Here is an 18262-nt window from a genome sequence, read left to right as displayed (position 1 = left end):
AGGGTTTTAGCTGCCAGGGTTGGGAGAGCAGGTCTGCCCAGGGGCACAGGCTGCAGCCCCATCCAAAGGATCATCACACTTGTATTACACAAAAGTTCTTGCAGTTCTGTTTGCCCTTTTCTAGAGAAGTGTGGTGTGGAGAAGGAGGAGTACGTTGAGGTCTGGTCCTTATTCAGCATTTGGAGTCATGCTCTAATGTGACTAAAATAAAGGAACTAGTTCATTATGAGAGTTTAAGCAAAAAAATTAGCAAAATTGCTGACCAAACCAAAAAGTCTGCTACAAATCACAGTAGTTTTACTGTTGCAATTTGGAATCATTCATTTATTCTGAGTCCCCTTTCCACCTCTGGTAAACAAACTGCATTGATAACGATCTCCTTTTATGAACTGATACAAGACATTCATTGATTCTACATTTGTTCATGAACGATACAAAATCTTAATAATGTGAGATCTTTATTATCTGTTATATGCTACTGCAATTCAGAAAGTTTATTTCTGAAAAGATCTGGTGTGGAAAAAGCTTGTTTCATCTATTTTGATCTCTGTATGTCTTTTCAATCTTTGAAATAGGCAATAACATAAAAATTTTCAGGTAACCAAGATACAAAAGGGTACAGGGAAAAAAATAAACAAAAATAAAAGAAGAAAAATATCACATTACCTTAAAAATAAGCCTTTAATGTATACATGGTAATCTGACTCTCCTATACACGCCTTTTATCAACTCTATATATTCTTTTTATTTGATTATCACCTAGTGCCCTTCTGAGGGTCTCGAAACAGGCCCACCTCTTCCTTGCCTCACTCTGAGATATGCATCACTGTTTTAACCACAAGTTTTCTTTCAAACAACCCTGTATCATTCAACAATAGATATAACACTGTGAGGAGTAAAATATTTGGGGCAGTTTTACTCTTTCTCCCTAAATAGCCATCAATCTTTTGAAGCATATATTCCCTTCTCTACCAAGCTCCCTCTTACCACAACTTTTTCAAGGATTCCTTAAATGGGTCCATCATTAACAACAGAAATGGCAGGAAAGATTCCTGCAGCTCCTTTGTCAGCAATGTTCTCTTGAGGCTGTGGCTGCATGACGGTTGAATTATGAAGTATTGAGGCTCTAAGAGCTCATTTACCAAGACTCTTAGTCTCCCAAGAACTGTTTCTTCACTGGGCTAGTCCCTTTCACCACCTCTGCCATCTGCCACCCTGGGAGGCTTTGGCTGTGGTTGCTCCTCTGTGCCAGGCAGAAGAGCAGTTTTCAGCTGCAGCAGGACTACTTATCCATTCTTCTGAAAGTCCGTTGGAATGGCTGTTGAACAGAGAATAAAGGGGGGCAAAACAGAAATGCGGGTAGCAGTGGCATTTGATGCAGAAGTATTCTTTTCCTGGGCAGTATCACGGCAATAGCCAATGGACCTGAGCTGTAGCAGCAGTCTGGCTCCCTGATCATACAGATAGGTGGATACAAGGAATTGTTCTTTTCTTCACAGTGTAACTTGTTATTGATTTCCCTCTTTGCACTGTTTTACTCGGCCAGGCAAGGAAGATTAGGAAGATTATCTTTGGGATATGTTCCATCCAGTCACCTTCATTGTTCTTAAGAGATTACAGGGGTATAAATGTGGTGCATCTGGAGGTCAAGGCTGAGGCTATGCAGTCTTGAGTGTTTACATCTGTTGCGTTTCTAATAATTTACTTCTCCTCGTTCTCTGTTTAATTTTTCACTTGCTTCAGGCTAATGTATTGCCCAACCACAACATTAAAAGATTGCAAAGGGGAAAAATTCTGACATTAGACTGAAAATTGTAAGATTTCAAAACCCAGAATCTTGATATTATACTTTGTTTGCCTTACTGACTAAAGCACAACAGCCCTGCCCGTGTACTATTATGCTGGTTATGCTGAACCTTGCCTACAGTGTTTTCACTTAATGATATTTCCTATGTCATCAGCACATTTTACTACACAAAGGAGCACTGGCTTGCAGTACAATTCTTGTCATCTTTTATGTCCTTCTGTCTTCAGGGTGCAATTGTGTTTATTTGTGTCATAGGGTTTCTTATCACAGTTAGTATAGTAAGCCATACTGAGCATTTCTTGAATATAAATTTCTATAAAGTATTAGCAGATTTATAGGCTGATGAGTTGCTAAATGTAGATGCTATGGGACTGTATACAATGAAAACAAAGCATTTTTCTTCCCTTCCTCCTCTAAAAATCTTTCTTTCCACACTCCTATCCTCTGCTCCCCAAAACCCCAACTCTTCTAATATAATGCTTTTGGACTTCTTGACTGATTTATTTTTGATTTGGTGTTAGTTCAGCCTTCTGTGAAAACAGACGCAACTGCATTAAAAGCAGATCAGTTGGGGAAAATCTGACTGATCGTGTTAGTGAACTAAGTTAAAAGTAAAGAAATAATTCTCAAGTGGTGTCGATGTTTTTAAGAAGTAACATTTGATCATTACTCTGTACTTGCTGGAAGAGTTCTTGGGTGCTTGTTCTCCATGTCATGGCTGAACAGGCACAGTTCTTTCAGTGTCACGTGCACACCCTCAGACTCATTTATTTTGTTTAACAGACCATGTCTGTCCATGCGATAGGAAGTTTCTCTGAAGTGGTGCTCATCTTTTGGCACAATTTGGCCTTTTATACATGTCTAATTATTTCTAGTATCACTTTGAAACCCTCTTTGTGTTTATTTGAACAATTATGGTCTCTGCTGCTGATCTAAGGTACAAACAGCAGTTTACAAGTCCCTGAGAGAGCAGGAGTGGTATGACCTGTCACTGGATGCCTTGTTTAATCATACCAGGTTTTAATACACAGGCTTTGATCACGTTCAGGATTCATTTAGCATTTTTGTAGAAAAGTAACTCCAATTCAACAGATTTCGAGCTGCCTTTAATTCTAATGTCATGATCAAGTTAAAATACTTATTTGTCTAGGTTTTTTTTGGTTTCTTTAGCATAGTTAAGAATTTATAGCTCTTGAATTAAAAAAAAACCAACACAAAACCAAAACAAAATAAATCCTGCCCCCCTCAAAAAAAAAACACACCAAAAAACAACCCCAACCCAAAACCACCCCCCCTCCCCCAAAGAAAAAAAATCCTGTCTCTTTAATGGTATTTCTATTTGTATGTGTAACATTTCAAATAATCTCAATAAGGTGTGTTTTTATTTTCACCTATTTTCACAGGATTCTACACAACAAACATGGAAAAGATCTTGGGAGGTCCTTTTCCAAAGCATGGTCATCTGCCTAAACCAGTCCTGACAGATATTTGTCTAACTGCTCTTATCAACTCCCAAGGATGAAGATTACTTTCCCTCCCTAAGCATTTTATCCTCAGTGTGTATAAACAGGCACTACTATAGAAAGATATTCTGATGTCTATCCTAAATCTCCATAGCTGCATTTTATACGCAGTATTTAATTCCAAGTAGACTTAGAAGACATTTTATTCTGTTTTCCTTGGGTGGCTGTTTACATTATTTGAAGGCTGTTTTCTGTCTGCTCTCATCCACCCATAGGGAAATGACTTTGTGGACTTGATTGCATAGTAGATTTTAGAGCACTTTGCAGGCTTCTTTGGTTGCATCGATAAGGTAGATCTATCCCTGACCCTGAGTTGGTCCACTGTCTTGGATCTATGAGCACTTTCACAGATTTTTTAGTGATGAACATACAGACATCTGTACCTAGTGTGGTGTAACAGTACCCAGTAAAGAGGAGGATGAAGGGAAAGTTGTGACAAAGGAATTCACAGAATATAGTGCACAAGGAGCACCTTGGGAAACAGAGCAGCAACATCTCATGGGGGTTTAGAGGTTACATAAGGAATTTTGAACAATACAGCTAGTAGCATCTCAGAACTGTACAAAAGCTTACAACCTAAGAAGATGAGATAAAGTAAATGCAGAATACTGGTAATGGGGAACCACAGTCTGTTGCTGATACAATTTGCCTTGGTAAGCTTTAGAAAAACAAAGGAAAAAGAAAAATGGTGAAAGCATGTATGCTTGTATCAGCAAGACATGGGACAGAGCAGACATGGCGGACTGGACAGAGCAAAAGTGAAGTATCGGAGATGAGGGAAAGAATGTCCATGGAGGAATGGGCATGCCACAGAGGAAGCAACAAGGTTGCTACAGCAAATCTGGAAAAAGATTCTGCCTTGGGACACCTGAAAGTGCATGGACCTTCTCATTTGGGCATGGAAATGAAAGTAAAGCACAACAGCTCAAATACTGAATGTATATTAAAAAGCATGGAGACAAACAAAAATCTGAGTAGTGACAGTAAGGAATATTCCAAAGCCTGAAGATCTCTTCTATCAGCAAAGAGATCTTTGTAAATGATTTTGAATAAATCATGTGTGAATGGCATAATTACAGAAAAAAATTAGATGAACAGTGGGACTTTGAGTTGCCTGCAGAATGTGGAGAGAGAAAGCAGGAGATCCAGCAAGAAGGCAATTGCAGTAATCCAAGCATGAAATCATCAAAGAATAAATGCTTTCCTTATAGGATGTGCTGAGATTACAGCCTAAGGTAGTATCTGTGGCCATGAATTAGATAAAGCAATAAAAACTTGCATTACCTCCATCAAGATATGTATTCTTTCTCAGATGTCCCTACTAGTTAACTCTTTAGTGACAGTAAATTCTGCCTAGCAATATTTGCTGACATCGCATCTTCACGTGCTTGTCATCTGTTGAGCAGTGCGTAGCTGGGCTGAAGGTCTGGATTTACACAGTAAAGACCCAGCCTCTGTATTTGTCAGTCAATTTCTTCTTCCTCTTTAAAGTTTCACCTTTCCAGGATAGGAATAGTACAAAAGTGACATGACAGTTTAGCTTTGTTTCAGCTAGTCTGGTCATCCAGAATTAGCTAGGTTTTCAGCAGTCTGTGGTCATCCAGGATTTTGAAAGAAAAATTTAAAAATTGGGCATGAAATTGCAGTTTTCCTTACTTTGCCTATTAATTTTCCCAGACCATTAGATCATGACTGTCTGGGCAGAAAGTCTTGTGCAGGATTATTGCAAGGTAGTATAACTGAAGGACTGGTTTGTTTCCTGAGGGAAAAGAAATCACTGTGAAAGGAAAATAGTGGTAAAGCCAAACTGGAAATCTGAAGGTGTAAATTCTGAGTGAAAGGAACAAAGTTCAGGGCAGCAGAAGGGCAGTTTCACTTGCTAAAACCAGGATCTGTTAGGTTCTTGACTCAAAAAAAACCCCAAAAACCCAAAAAACCAAAAACAAACCCTTGGCATCCAGCAGTCTGAGTGTACAAACCTCTTTCTTGGTAACAATCACTGCCAAGACAAAAGTAAACTCTCTTTTGTTGCAGTAAAATTCTGCAGTCCAACCCCTCTTTCTTCCACCTCATTCCTCCAGTCTGCCTGAAATGTATCCTCCTGTCCTGCACCACGTTTTGGTTCTTTATGTGTTGCTTCTGCTGGCTCAGCAGCTCCTACCTGACCCTGAAATACAAGAACCACAACTGTACCCATCTTCCCAGTTCTCACCTCTGCCACCACAGGCCACCTGTGCAACCTTTACCACTCCACCAGCACCTGGGGCAAGGAAACTGCCTTGCCTATATTCACTGGAATTTTGCAGTTGTTTGCGGCATTGTTTGAATGTTTTATTATAATAATATAGATTATAACTTTGCTGAAAGCTCCTGGCATCACAGGAGAGGAAGGATTTTCTTGAGGTTTTCACATGAGAAAAAGAATAATTTATTTATTCCTTCTTTTGACTCTCTGCTTCACTTCCATCCTTACTTATTGGATAATCAAGGGAGCTTTTCTTACACTGCAAAAGAAGAGAAGAGGTGAATTTAGTATTGGAATTGTAATGTGGGCTACCCTGCCTCACATTGCCCTGGTGTAAGGCAGGAAGTGAAGCATGGTGTACATTTAAAAGTCTCTTTAAAGAAGCTGTTGGGATCAGTTGCTGTGTTTTTCTGGCATTTGTGCCAGACAATCTGCTTCTGAGTAATTTTTGAGTACAATAAGAAAGAGAACTATTCATGGGATTCTAAACAAAAATCTACTTCAGTAAATAGTTCAACATGAACATCTTTGAAAATATCATTGAGGAATCACTGATAGGAAACAAGTTCTTTTGTGTTGAGGTGTGTCACATATGTAAAAATACTTTAAATTTAATGAAATGACTAGTTATTTAAAAAGCATCTTTTGTTCATATAACAAAATCTTTCAATTGTATTATTTTATTTATATTCATGTCTCTTTTAATCTAAATACCTTAATCACATAATGCATGTTGCCTAAAGTGTGACTGCCATACTTTGTCAAGCATTCAGTGTTTCTCTGTTACTCACATTTTCTTCAGTCTCAACTGGATTTTTACAGAATTTTATTTTTTTATTAGAGCTCTATGAAGTTGTTTTCTTGATATTTTGTTATTTTTTTTTAAAGCCAATTTTCCCCAAATTCATATTATCTTGACATTTAGGTATCTTTATTTAATATTCACTCCATTGCCATATTTTTTTCCAGTAATAAGGTGACCAGAACTGGATACATTATCCCAGTTAAGTACCAAGGTCATAAAGAGTTTACAAGTCTTCAGTTTCCGTGACTAGATGTCATTTCATAACTTGTCCCAACATCTGCCTTTATGATGCCCTATTGCAAACTCATGTCCTTCTTTTTTTTTTTTTTTCCTTTCTGTTTTCTAAGCTTAGTTCAGTGTTGCTACTTCCTGATTTGTTTCTCTTCCTGATTTGTTTCTTCTGTTTAATATTACAATCACATTGTTTTCCCTAGCTGTGCATTTTTTGTCTGAAAAGTCTGGAGTGAAGAAGTGGAGAAAACTGACAGCAAGCTGTTGCAATATCCATGCCTGAAATTCTTGACAAATGAATGCAGAATGTGGACTTCCATGTTATTACTGTTGAATATTTAAGCGGATATGCCTACATAGATAGATAAATTAGCGTTATGTACTATAATTTATATGAGCTGTGTGCATGATGTGTACTATGTCCTTTGTGTAACTGCTGTCAATGATATCTAATACTCTTTGTGCTGTGTTACCTGAACAAAGTGTTTCTTAATTCCCTAGGTACCTGGGGATTATTTTTCAGATTACCTTTGTTTTTTCATTACTTAAGTTTTGTCAGTGTTTCGTTGATCTTATCCAGATCTTGGAAAACCATTTCCTATTTTTTTCTTTTACTTATTTTCCCCTTCTTTTCAAAAAGTCATTTCCCATAGAAGTCAAGGCAGATCACAGCTTTTGCACAGTCATGATTTTGGTCTTCACTAAACTGGTTTGCAGTCTGATAATCTGTAGCCAAAAGGCACTAGCACCCCCTTAGAGCAGTGGGATACAGCATGTTGATTAGTATTATTTTGAGAGATTGCTGTTAATGAACTTTCAGATGCATTCCCCCCTCCCAGCTATTAAACTGTCCTAGCTAACTTACTGAATGTAAAATAGAAATTATTGGAAAATTTTGTATTTTGTTTTTCTACAGGATTTACAGATAATCAGTACAGATGAAAACCAGGTGTTTGTAGCTGTCCAGGAGTGGTACCAGACAGACACGTACAACCTGTACCAGTCTGACCCACAAGGTGTTTACTACTCTATCCTGCTGGAGAATGTCCGGAGCACGAAGCAGCCAGAAGAGAACGTCCTGATAGATATTCTGGAGGTAGGTCTTTATCTCTTCCAGTGTGTGTAGTCTGTGTGGAGTTGTTTCTTTGTTTGGTTGTTTGTTTGTGGTTTTTTAATTATTATTATGAACATAATTAATTTTACATTAATATATTTTCACATTTATCTTTAACATAAAAAGACGAGGGTTTTGTTCTTATTGATAGTTCACCATTACTACTTACATGTTTTCTTCTTGCCCTGCTAATGTACTGTGCACTCTAAGAACTGGATTCTTGTTATGGTGTTCCATGGAACTGCAAAACCAAATCTGGCTGAGGGTTTTTTTTTAAGATATTGAAAAACAAAGTTGGCAGCACAATTTATTATTGAAGTAAGAAGTTATGCAGCCGCCTACATACAGCTTTTTTCTTCTAGGTGACTCAGTGATACACCTCCTGACTTAGAGCAGGACATCTTTTAGACAGTAGGGTCTTAAACAGTAATCCTGCAAGCCTTGCCCTGGGTTGTGTTAGCTCTGACAAGTAAGGAACCAACAAAATTAGATATTGGACAGCAAATCCACTTGCTTTCAGGAGGTATTTTGTGCCAACACTATTTTCTAAGAGACAAACTGTCCTGTAAACAAATCTTATCTTGGATTTTAACACCAGTGCACTTGGCAAAATAAAATACAAGAATATGGTCTTTTGGAAGAGTAGCACAAACTGTTATCAATTCTGTTCCCATTGATGAAGACATTTAAATGTAATAAGGTGTCTGTTTGCTCTGGTTCTGTTCTTTCTTGTAGCACGTAGGACTGGCTATTACCAGAATATTAAACTAAGGGACCTCTGGTCTGACCCTGTTTGGCCACTGTTGCACTCTCATCTGCCTGGTGTTAGTTTTTTTTTAAAAATAATAATAAAAAAAAATATCGTCGAGTGCACCAGACTTCTTTGGAAAAGGTTTGTAGTAATTCTGGATACAAGTTGTACATTTACAGAGCTGTTATAATGGCTATAAATAGACTCTCAATGGGGGAAAACGATAGCAGTTTTTTCCCCCCTTATATCCTCCATCTTTGTTTAGCTTTTTCTTTCCAAATGGCTGTAGTAAAACAAAAATGTCTATCATTACCAATTATTATTTTATAGTCTCTATGTTTGTAGAAACGAGGCTTCCTAATGAGTGAAGCTATACATTGTGTGTAGCCACATTCCCACAGGGTGATGTATTGGGAGCATTAATTTGCAGCTCTTTGCTCCTGGTCACTTGTGCAGGATGCAAAGCTAAAAGGGAGTCAGGTGTAATCTCTACTCCCTGTGTCACCTGTAGTGCATAATTTCAGACATGTTGTACAGAAATTCCACCCCTGGCTGTCCTTTTCTCTACAAAAGTTATTTAGTTAATTCAGTTTCAGTAATGATTTCAGAATTTCACAAGGTTACTGAGGGCATATTTGATAATGTGCGTGAGAGAGAGAGAGAGAGATCCTAGATTATTGTGTGTGCTGGATTAATTTGTAGGGTTGCATTTTAAATAAAATGTGCATATGATAGAGTAATTGAAAGGCAATACACATGGAGCCATACAGTTTAATTTTTTAGAGCTGTTTTTTGGAATAGAGTTGCGTTATAGGAGAACACTCTTGCTTGCTTACAATAAGAAACGCTACAGCTTCCAGATACTTTGTATGATAAATAATTAGTGTTCATCATCTTAACTAGAATGTGATCAAGTACTCATATGTACAAACGATGTATGGGTTATTTACACAGTACAAAATAACTATTAAATATAACATGTCCTTGAGGATGGACATTTTTTTTGTCTTGTCTGGCTTTTGTCTCTGGGCATTTTAATGCAAATATCCCATGCTGAGAAGAGAAATCCTCAGTGCAACAGAGGCAGCCTCAATGCTTGACAATTTCTTTTTCCACCAGTGCATAGTTCTCCTTAAAATTTGCACTTTTCATCTTTGTTATCTTCTGCTTGACCTCACTTCATCTTTTGCTTGTACATCTGCTATAAAATCTTTTATGAGTTTCTACCTGTCTGCATTCATTATCTTTTATATGTTTTATCTTTATTTGCACTGTGGTTTTTTTTTCATGCTGTGTGTGTGAAAGGGGAGCAATTCCCAAATTATTGCTCAAAGAAGGAAAGAAAAAGAAAGGTGAATTATGAACTGACTGTCCAAAAGGAGCATGTCCTTGAAATTGTATCAAGTGCTGCCAGTGTGAACCAGTCACAAATATGAGATAGGCATATTTGCAAAATGGATGGATCTTGTTGTGGCTGCTCTTATAAATAAGAGCTACACAAGTTGCACCATACATTCTTCATGCTTTTTTTCCCAAACAACAAATCATATATATTTAAATTTTAATCACAAACTTGTATTCTATAACAATATTTTTTGTATATCAGTAACTGCTGCTAATAAACACTGTGGTGCCATGTGAAGAGCACTTCTTGCCACCAATAAGTTTAGCATATTGTTTGGCCTTAAAATTGGGAATGTAACAATGCAGCAAATTAATGTGTCACAGAATACATAGTCATAGGAGAAAACCTGTTTAGAACATGGATTTATAAGTTACAATGTGCTTTTCTAAGAGTCCTGGGGAACAACTAACCCCTGAACTGTTTTGGAAAATAGGTGCTCTAAGAACTAATCCAGAAATCCAAAGAAAATCAAAGGAAAGATACTTCTGATTTTCCATGTGTTTGTCTATCTTGGGACTGTTCATCAGAGTAACTGAACACTCCACAATGTTGAAATGTCTTCTTTTCCATAGCACCTTATTATTAAAATGAGTCTTCCCTTCTTGGTAGAAAGATATTAATCTGCCAATATTAGATTAGGGAACTGAGTCAAGGAGTAGAAAGTTCAGAAGAAATTGGGTGCCTCAGCATCACAGTTGAAATCCAGAAGGTAGATTTGACGTACAGGATTAACAGAATTTACAGAAAGAAAGAGTCAGATGCATATTTACATAGGTCACAGGACAAAAAAAAAATAGAAAATTATACAGAAGGGGTGGGGGGATTTAAAGGTGTCATTTTTTTACACACCATAATTTTATATTACTTATTATTTTTTAGGGTAATGCACCACTCCTAACATCATACTTCTGAACTTGTTCAGAAGACAGATGCCTGAAACTTATTTCAAGCAGGGTTTATGCCTTTCGTTCAAAACACAGCTGCTGGAGTGCTGGTCATCTTGTATCTGTTAGAGCAGCAGTAAGAGAAGTTAACTGACACACTGGAATAATTTTTATCACAACCTTTTTGTGTCTGATAGATTCAAACATGTATGCCCCATATTCTAGAAAGGAGAAGTTACTCTAGCATTTTGTCAGGTTAGAGTTCGGACTGGGAATGGATAAAAATTGTAGCCTGACTCCCGCTGAATGATTAAATATTAATTAAACAAGAATGAGAGAAAAAAGAGAGAGGAAACAAAAATATTCATGAAGCAGCACTGTTTGCCATCCACAAATTAAGAGGGAAAGCTCAGTTGTAGTCCCTGATATGATAGTTGTTTAAATATTTAATAATATGTTCACTGGAAGAAAGACAGGCACAGAAATTGAACCTCAAGTCTGCCTTCCCATGTAAATTTTGAACGTGCAGGCTTTTCAGTCATATTCATGCCTGTGCCATCTCTAGGAGGTAGAATATGTAATAAAGCCCCAGCAAGATGAAAGTGCTTTGAAAGTAAAGAAAGCAGGTTCCTCATCTCTTCCCTGCCCTTCGTTTTCTCACCTGCATTGCAAAATAGTTGACTTTTTATATTATGTTTGACTTGGAGGTGAATCTGGGCATCCAGCATCCTGGATAAGTAAGTAACCACACATATGGGGTTTAAGAAGAAGCTCATGAGATAGTGGAGTGTTAAAATGTCTATACAGAATGCAGTTATCTAAACAAATATATTTTCAAGTTCTAGGCTCTTACCATAACCAGCAGAACATTCCTATTCTGTAGATTTGGGTGAATTCCTTAGAAAAAAGGCGTATATTTATAAACAATAGGTATCAAATCTGTAGTCTGCTGGAAGGGGTGCCTTCTCTTCACCTTAAATGCAGATTTTTGTTAAACGAATGTCAATGGGAGTTGATAACTGGTAGTTGGCGGGGGGTGGGGGGGTGGGAAGGAAACAGTAAGTAATTCAAATACAAAATAAATAGTAAGTCCAGGAATTATTCATATCAGCAAGAGGCAAATATTCCTGATTATGCAAAGAGCTGGCTATCTTGTGCATTTAGTTGTAATGAATGCTTCAGTTTTGTTAAATGTCAGCACATTAGCAGATTAGAGAGCTGTACTATGCTGGAAATGGTATATGAGTTGATATACATTGTCAAGACTTTTTCAAAAATTCAAGAAGCCTCATAAATAATCGCAAGGGAAACAGGAGCACTCTTAAAGAGACCTTCAGATTTATCTCATGCCATTGGGTGGAATAATAACACCTAACATGAAAGTTAGGACTAGAACTAAACATAATAAGGTGCAATTGCAATCATATTGCTTCTAAAAGTTTTCCTTGTTAATGTTGACACTCTGAGTTGTAATAATTCTCTAACACAGGTTATTTTGAAATAAAATTACTAAAGTTGCCCAAGAGGAGAGAGAGTCTCTAATTTTTTTTTTTTCCTTTTTCCCCAGAGGTTAAACAGGTGAAGGGAGGCTAATTGTGTGGAGGTAGACTGAGTATGGAAGCATTTCAGAGGCTTGATAGGTTGATTCAGCCTTCACTGTTTCTTCCCCCAATTATCTATCTGCATTTATTTTCTACAAAAGGCAATTGTTCTCCCTAAATCAGTGTTATTTTAAAGGATATTATATTGTATTTTGTTATTATTTGTGTACTATTTGTATGATGTGGGTCACATGACCAGTATAAAAGTCAGGTTGCTGTCACAAACTGATTACATCATTTGCAGAATAACACTTTAAAGACATCCATATTTTTAAAAAAATGAAGAGCTGTAATTTTAATAGTAGTGTACACTAAGGCTATGCCACTGTAATTTTTTTTATTTTGCTGTATAAACTACATGTAATTTGATTAGCCTTCTGACATTGACAGAACTGGATATCCTTTTAAAATACACTTAGAATTACAAATCAGTTAGTAATTGTCCTCCCCTTTCCCCTTTCTCACTTTACCCTTATCCTTCTGCCTTTTTTTTTTTTTTTTTTTTTTTTTTTTTAAGGTGTATTATTCACTTTCCTAGTGGAAGAACTACCCGAGATACACAGTTCAGAGCCAAAAAAGAGCAGCTAATCAGGGATAATCCTTGTTGAAAAAAATGTGTATGTGCTTTTCATTAACCCTCTTTCCTGCATGCTTCAGGTCAGAGGTGTAAAAGGAGTCTTTTTGGCCAACCAGAAAATTGATGGGAAAGTTACAACTCTGATAACCTACAACAAAGGCCGTGACTGGGATTTTCTAAACCCTCCAGACATTGATATGAATGGTAAACCGACAAACTGCAAACCTGTAAGTGGCTGTTTTTAGCCTGTCTTTTCTCTGAAGTACACAAGATTTATTTGTATGGTTGGATGTGCAGTAGTTCCAAGAGCCCAAGAGCTTTGTGCTGAGTTTTCCAGCCAGATTAGTAGGCAAATCTACTTGCACTGCATGAGCTGTGGTTTCACAAGCTGTTAGTCCAGTCATCTTGCAGAGTGAGTAGTCAGGACTCTCTGTTGCACCGCTTTTGTATTTTAGATCACTTTGACACAAAGAGGACATTTTTTCTTGTGTATCAACCACACAATGCAGTTCAGAATAATCACGTCAACAGTCATTTGTATCTGGATATAAGGGACACATCATCAGTCAAATAGAGCTTACCAATACCTTTTCTGTTTCTGTCTTTCATATTTGTGTTTCATCTTAAATCAAGATGAGCCTTGGTTCCCTGTTAAAGGGAACTATTGACAGTTGCTTGAAAATAAACACCACACTGCATGAAATAGTCCTTTCTTTTTGTAAGATAATGTTATTTTGGTTTGTTTAGATGTGCCAGCTATGCATAATATTGTGTTATTTTTGAGGCTGTACCAAAAATCTTGTCTTTTTCTCACTGACTCTGCTCCCGGGGACTCCATGCTCTGCGTTGTTGGGTGAAATAAATACTTTTAGTCCTGCCACTGCCAGAGCCTTGATCCCTCTCTACGTAACAGAAGCGGAGGGCTGAAGCTGCTCACTCCCTTTTGAAGAATTCAAGACTGTGCTATGTGTTTCAAGCCTGCAGGGCCTGATCCAGAGCTCTCTGAGATGAGTGGAAAGACTGCAGTGGCAGCAGCAACCAGGTGGTGCTGGCAGCCTGCTCCTGGTAAAGCTCCTGGCCAGGTTGCTGTGAGCAATGTGACCTTTGAGTGCCACTGCACAAAGAGCAAGAAGCAGTAAGTTGCTTAGCAAGGAGAGATGTCCAAAAGTCATTATCCTATTTTTCATAACACTTTTTTCTAAAAAAGGAATTTCAATACAAACAGTTTTTTTCTAATCATCATTTTACCAATTACCTGGGACGAACAAACACGCCTTACTTGTTGCTGTTGCTGTTGGCATTTTTAAGCAATTATTATGTCAGAAAGGTGTTTTATACAATAATTTTATCCTGACTTCTTTGAGTTTGGAAATCTTTTTGTTGAGACAGTGACACACTACACAGATATGACCAGGGATTGTTCTTGAAAGCTAAGGTTGATATTTCTGACAGGAATTTGGCTCCATGGGCAACAGCCATTCTTTTTCTCTATGAGGACATGCATTGCTGAAGCTGCTTTGGCTGGGATTTCATTATTGTAGGAGCATAACTGTTACCAGTTACTTTATAAACCTGCTGTTGTCTTCTTCTTCCCTCACAAGCCTGATTGCTACCTTCACCTTCATCTCCGCTGGGCAGATAATCCCTATGTGTCAGGAACAGTCCACACGAAGGACACTGCACCAGGGCTCATAATGGGGGCAGGTGAGTGCATGACATTATGTTTTAAGACCTGAAATGTGACAGCATTTCTTTGTATATCTAGTCTTCTGGTTTATAACAATACCATACTACAATCATCGGCAAAATAAGACTTTCTCTGCAGAATAATCCTTTATGTGATCTCTTGATCCAACAATTTAATAAAAAATAATTGTTGTCCCAGAGCTGTCTTCTATGACCGATTTGTAACAGTCACCTGGATTCACTATGCTTATCTGTGCTGTGTAGTACCTCCTTACCCGTTGGTGTGGTGTGGAGGAGTGATGGTGTCTGAAGGACTTGTCCCGCATTCTTTTTCTCTTGAAGTGGGACGTAGGGCTTCCACCATCATGAATAGCCCAGCAAATCCAATAAACTGATGTAAACAGTGACCAAGCCTTTGTTCTTTAAGCTTAGATACAGATAATTTGTCTTGTAATTTTTATTAATTCCTTCCTTCCTAAAGAGAGATAAAGTGAAAGAGGCAAATCTGTCTCTGTGTTGGGAACAATGCTGGATGTGACTTCTCCATTATAACATACAAATGGAGCCATGGTATTATGAAGTGGCATTTAATGAAACCAATTCCATTGCAGTGTTGACTACTCATCAAGAAACATATTCACATGGCTGTTTTATTTTGTGTCCTTGTGATTAATCTATTCATTTTATTTAATTTTTGGGGGGGTTGTGTAAAAATTGCTGTTCTAATAACTGTTCTAAAACCTTTTTTAAATGGAATTAGTTTATTCTTATATTATGGATATGTTTAGGTGAAAAACACACCTGTACTGCTTCTCTTTTTGTAAAAGTGTGACTGGTTTCGATCAATAATAGTTTCTGCCTTAGTTTACACTAACCTCTTAAAAACAGCTTACTAAATTGAAAATTTCCTGAGAATAATATGGTGAACATGTTTGGTGTTTAAAGAGAATAATAGCTGCCATTACTTCAATATAACCGCAGATTCCCCCTAGTGTAAACAGAGTTTAAAGTATTTTACTGGAGGCAGATCTATGTGGTGAATTGCTGCTATGTTTTTATTGACACAAACGAAACTAAAAATTTGTACAGTGCCCTTGTAGATACATCTTTATAGGTATTTAATTCACATGTTAGTAATTCCAATATGTCAAAAAATAACTTCTGTCTCATGGACCTTCTTTTTGCATAAAGGTACCGCTATTCTAATGTAGGTTCTTATTTTTAGCCTCAATCTATTGTACCTGAATGCCTTGTAGTAGCAAATTAAGCACCGGGGTTTAGTCAATTAGTCCATTAGTTTTATTTAATTTTTCTTAGTCCTTGCATTATAATCTGATGTGGTAAATCGATATCCGTTGAGACATTGGGTTCTTTTCTTTTGGTTAGGTTTTGTGGAGGTTGTTTAAGTGCAATGTTCTGAGACAATATTAGGAATGGCATGTTAGAGAAGAGTATTTTGCCCTTAATACCTTCCTGGAATGCAGGAGGATTTTATCACTGTGACCTTGTCTTACCATGGCAGGTAGGTAAACATGTCAATGGCTTTCCTCAGTGTGAGAAAGGAGTGTTTTTAGTGACATCCAGATATCATTAAGAACTGAACTAGTATGAATCTGCATTGATTGGGAGCAACCTACATTGTAGTGGGAATGGTTGGAATGCACCCTTGCTCATAGCAGCTGGCTAAAAAGCTGGGAGGGATGGTATGGAAGTGGGAAAAATTTGCCCAAGAGTAAGTGCAGTATGTCCTTTCTCTGGTAGAAGGTCATGTAGTTGCAAACAGAGCCAAGGGACTAATTTTGGAGTCTTAAAAATCCTAAAGAGCAACTGCATCACCTTGCCAAAAAACAACTTGATTTTTGACTTGCATTAATATTATTTGATGTTCAGGTCATCTGGATTCAGTGCACATGTTACAGTCTTACTTATCTGGTGAACCTGATAGTCTTGTAAACTTACATTTCTTATCAGAAATACTTTACATACAATGAACTTGAATTTGATCTAGCCTGATCCTTGAAACGGATAATCTTATGCAAATCAACAGAAGTACTAGGTTCTTAGCACATACAGAAATCAGATTATTTGGGCCATATCACACACTGTTGGGATTTTACTGTTAGATTTAGGGAGAGCATATGTTCTGGAAATGACTGAAGATGATACAGATCTGTGAATGTCAGTTGATCACACTGTGTCTGGGAACTATCAATGCCTTGTGCTGTGAAATAGGGAAATGTATTCTGAAGGTGAAGTAGGTAAATAATTGCCAACAGATAGAGGAAAATACTAATACTCTGGCAAAATACTGTACAGTAACCTTATTAATAAAAATGTGTAAAGTTCTGCTCATCAGTTTTCAGGACTAGTGAGCAGATGCTAAGAAGGACTACTTGGAAGTTGATGAAAGTAGAGAATATTTACAAAAGGAAGCTCATTAGCTGAGAAAAATAAAAGACAATAAATAACATGATTTTTTTTCCTGAATGCGTAACCATGGGGTTAGAAACAAATGATGTTAACAAGTGGATAGGAACTTGAAATTAGAAAACAGCCATGAAGTTCATCCTCTCAATAAGACTGTCAATCAAAAAGTTTAAAAAAAGAACAAAATTCCCTTTGACATGGAATTTGGCTACTTTATAGGAAGCTTATACAGTACAGAAACTTGTGGTTATGGAAAAACTAATGTGGTGGGTTGACTGTGGCTGGGCGCCAGGTGCCCACCAGAGCGGCTGTGTCAGGGCCCTCCTCAGCTGGGCAGGGGGGAGGAAATGTAACGAAAGGCCCGTGGGTCGAGATAAGGGCAGGGGGGTCACTCAGCCAGTACCGACAGGGGCAAAACCGACCCGACTTGGGGAAATTAGTTTAATTCATTACCTATCAAAATCAGAGTAGGATAATGAGAAAATAAAACCCAAATCTTTAACCACCTTCCCCCACCCTTCTCGTGTTCCCGGGCTCAGCCTCACTCCCGATGTCTCTCCCTCTCCCCCCGAGCAGCGCAGGGGACCGGGAATGGGGCTGGGGTCAGTCCCTCACAGCTGCCCCTGCCGCCCCTTCCCCCCAGGGGGAGGGTCCCCACACGCTGCCCCTGCCCCAGCCTGGGCGCCCCCGGGGGCGCAGCCTCCTTGGGCACCCCCTGCCCCGGCCTGGGGCCCTCCCCGGGCGGCCGGTGGGTCCCTGCTCCCCGCGGGCTCCATGGGCTGAGGGCACAGCTGGCCACGCCGTGATTTGACCCAGCTATCTGCGGGGCTGCTGCTCGTACACCTGCTCACTCCTCTCTCTGGCTGCAGTTGCTGTTGTGTAGAGTTCTTCCCCACTTCTGAAATACTTTGTCCCCCTGCTGCTACCACCGTCGCTGATGGGCTCGGCCTTGCCCAGCGGCGGGTCCATCCTGGAGCCGGCTGGCGTTGGCTCCATCGGGCATGGGGGGAGCTTCTGGCAGCTCCTCACAGCAGACACCCCTGTAGACCCCACTACCAAAACCTTGCCAGCAAACCAAATAAACCTGACCTGTGACTTAAGCAGAGTATCAAAACTATCCTTGAAAATCAGACCACAGAGACCACTGCATATTGTTTTAATCTAAAAAATAATTGAATGGTGAACAGCATTAATGTCTAGGGCACT

The 18262-nt window shown here is 38.5% G+C and overlaps 1 protein-coding gene across 4 annotated transcripts in view; it reads left to right on the top strand.

The window, feature by feature from the left end:
- The window catches only part of SORCS2 (sortilin related VPS10 domain containing receptor 2), a 579339-nt gene that overhangs the window by 483733 nt on the left and 77344 nt on the right, over positions 1 to 18262 (top strand). For all 4 annotated transcript variants that reach the window (XM_055725044.1, XM_055725032.1, XM_055725036.1 and 1 more), the window contains exons 9-11: positions 7528 to 7707; positions 13024 to 13170; positions 14545 to 14647. In XM_055725044.1, coding sequence (XP_055581019.1) covers positions 7528 to 7707; positions 13024 to 13170; positions 14545 to 14647 — 430 coding nt within the window. The remainder of the gene's footprint in view (positions 1 to 7527; positions 7708 to 13023; positions 13171 to 14544; positions 14648 to 18262) is intronic.

The sequence above is a fragment of the Falco cherrug genome, chromosome 1 (assembly GCF_023634085.1).
Source record: "Falco cherrug isolate bFalChe1 chromosome 1, bFalChe1.pri, whole genome shotgun sequence".
Taxonomy (NCBI): domain Eukaryota; kingdom Metazoa; phylum Chordata; class Aves; order Falconiformes; family Falconidae; genus Falco; species Falco cherrug.
The sequence above is the reverse complement of the archived record's forward strand: the minus strand, read 5'-3'. Positions and strand labels throughout refer to the sequence as shown.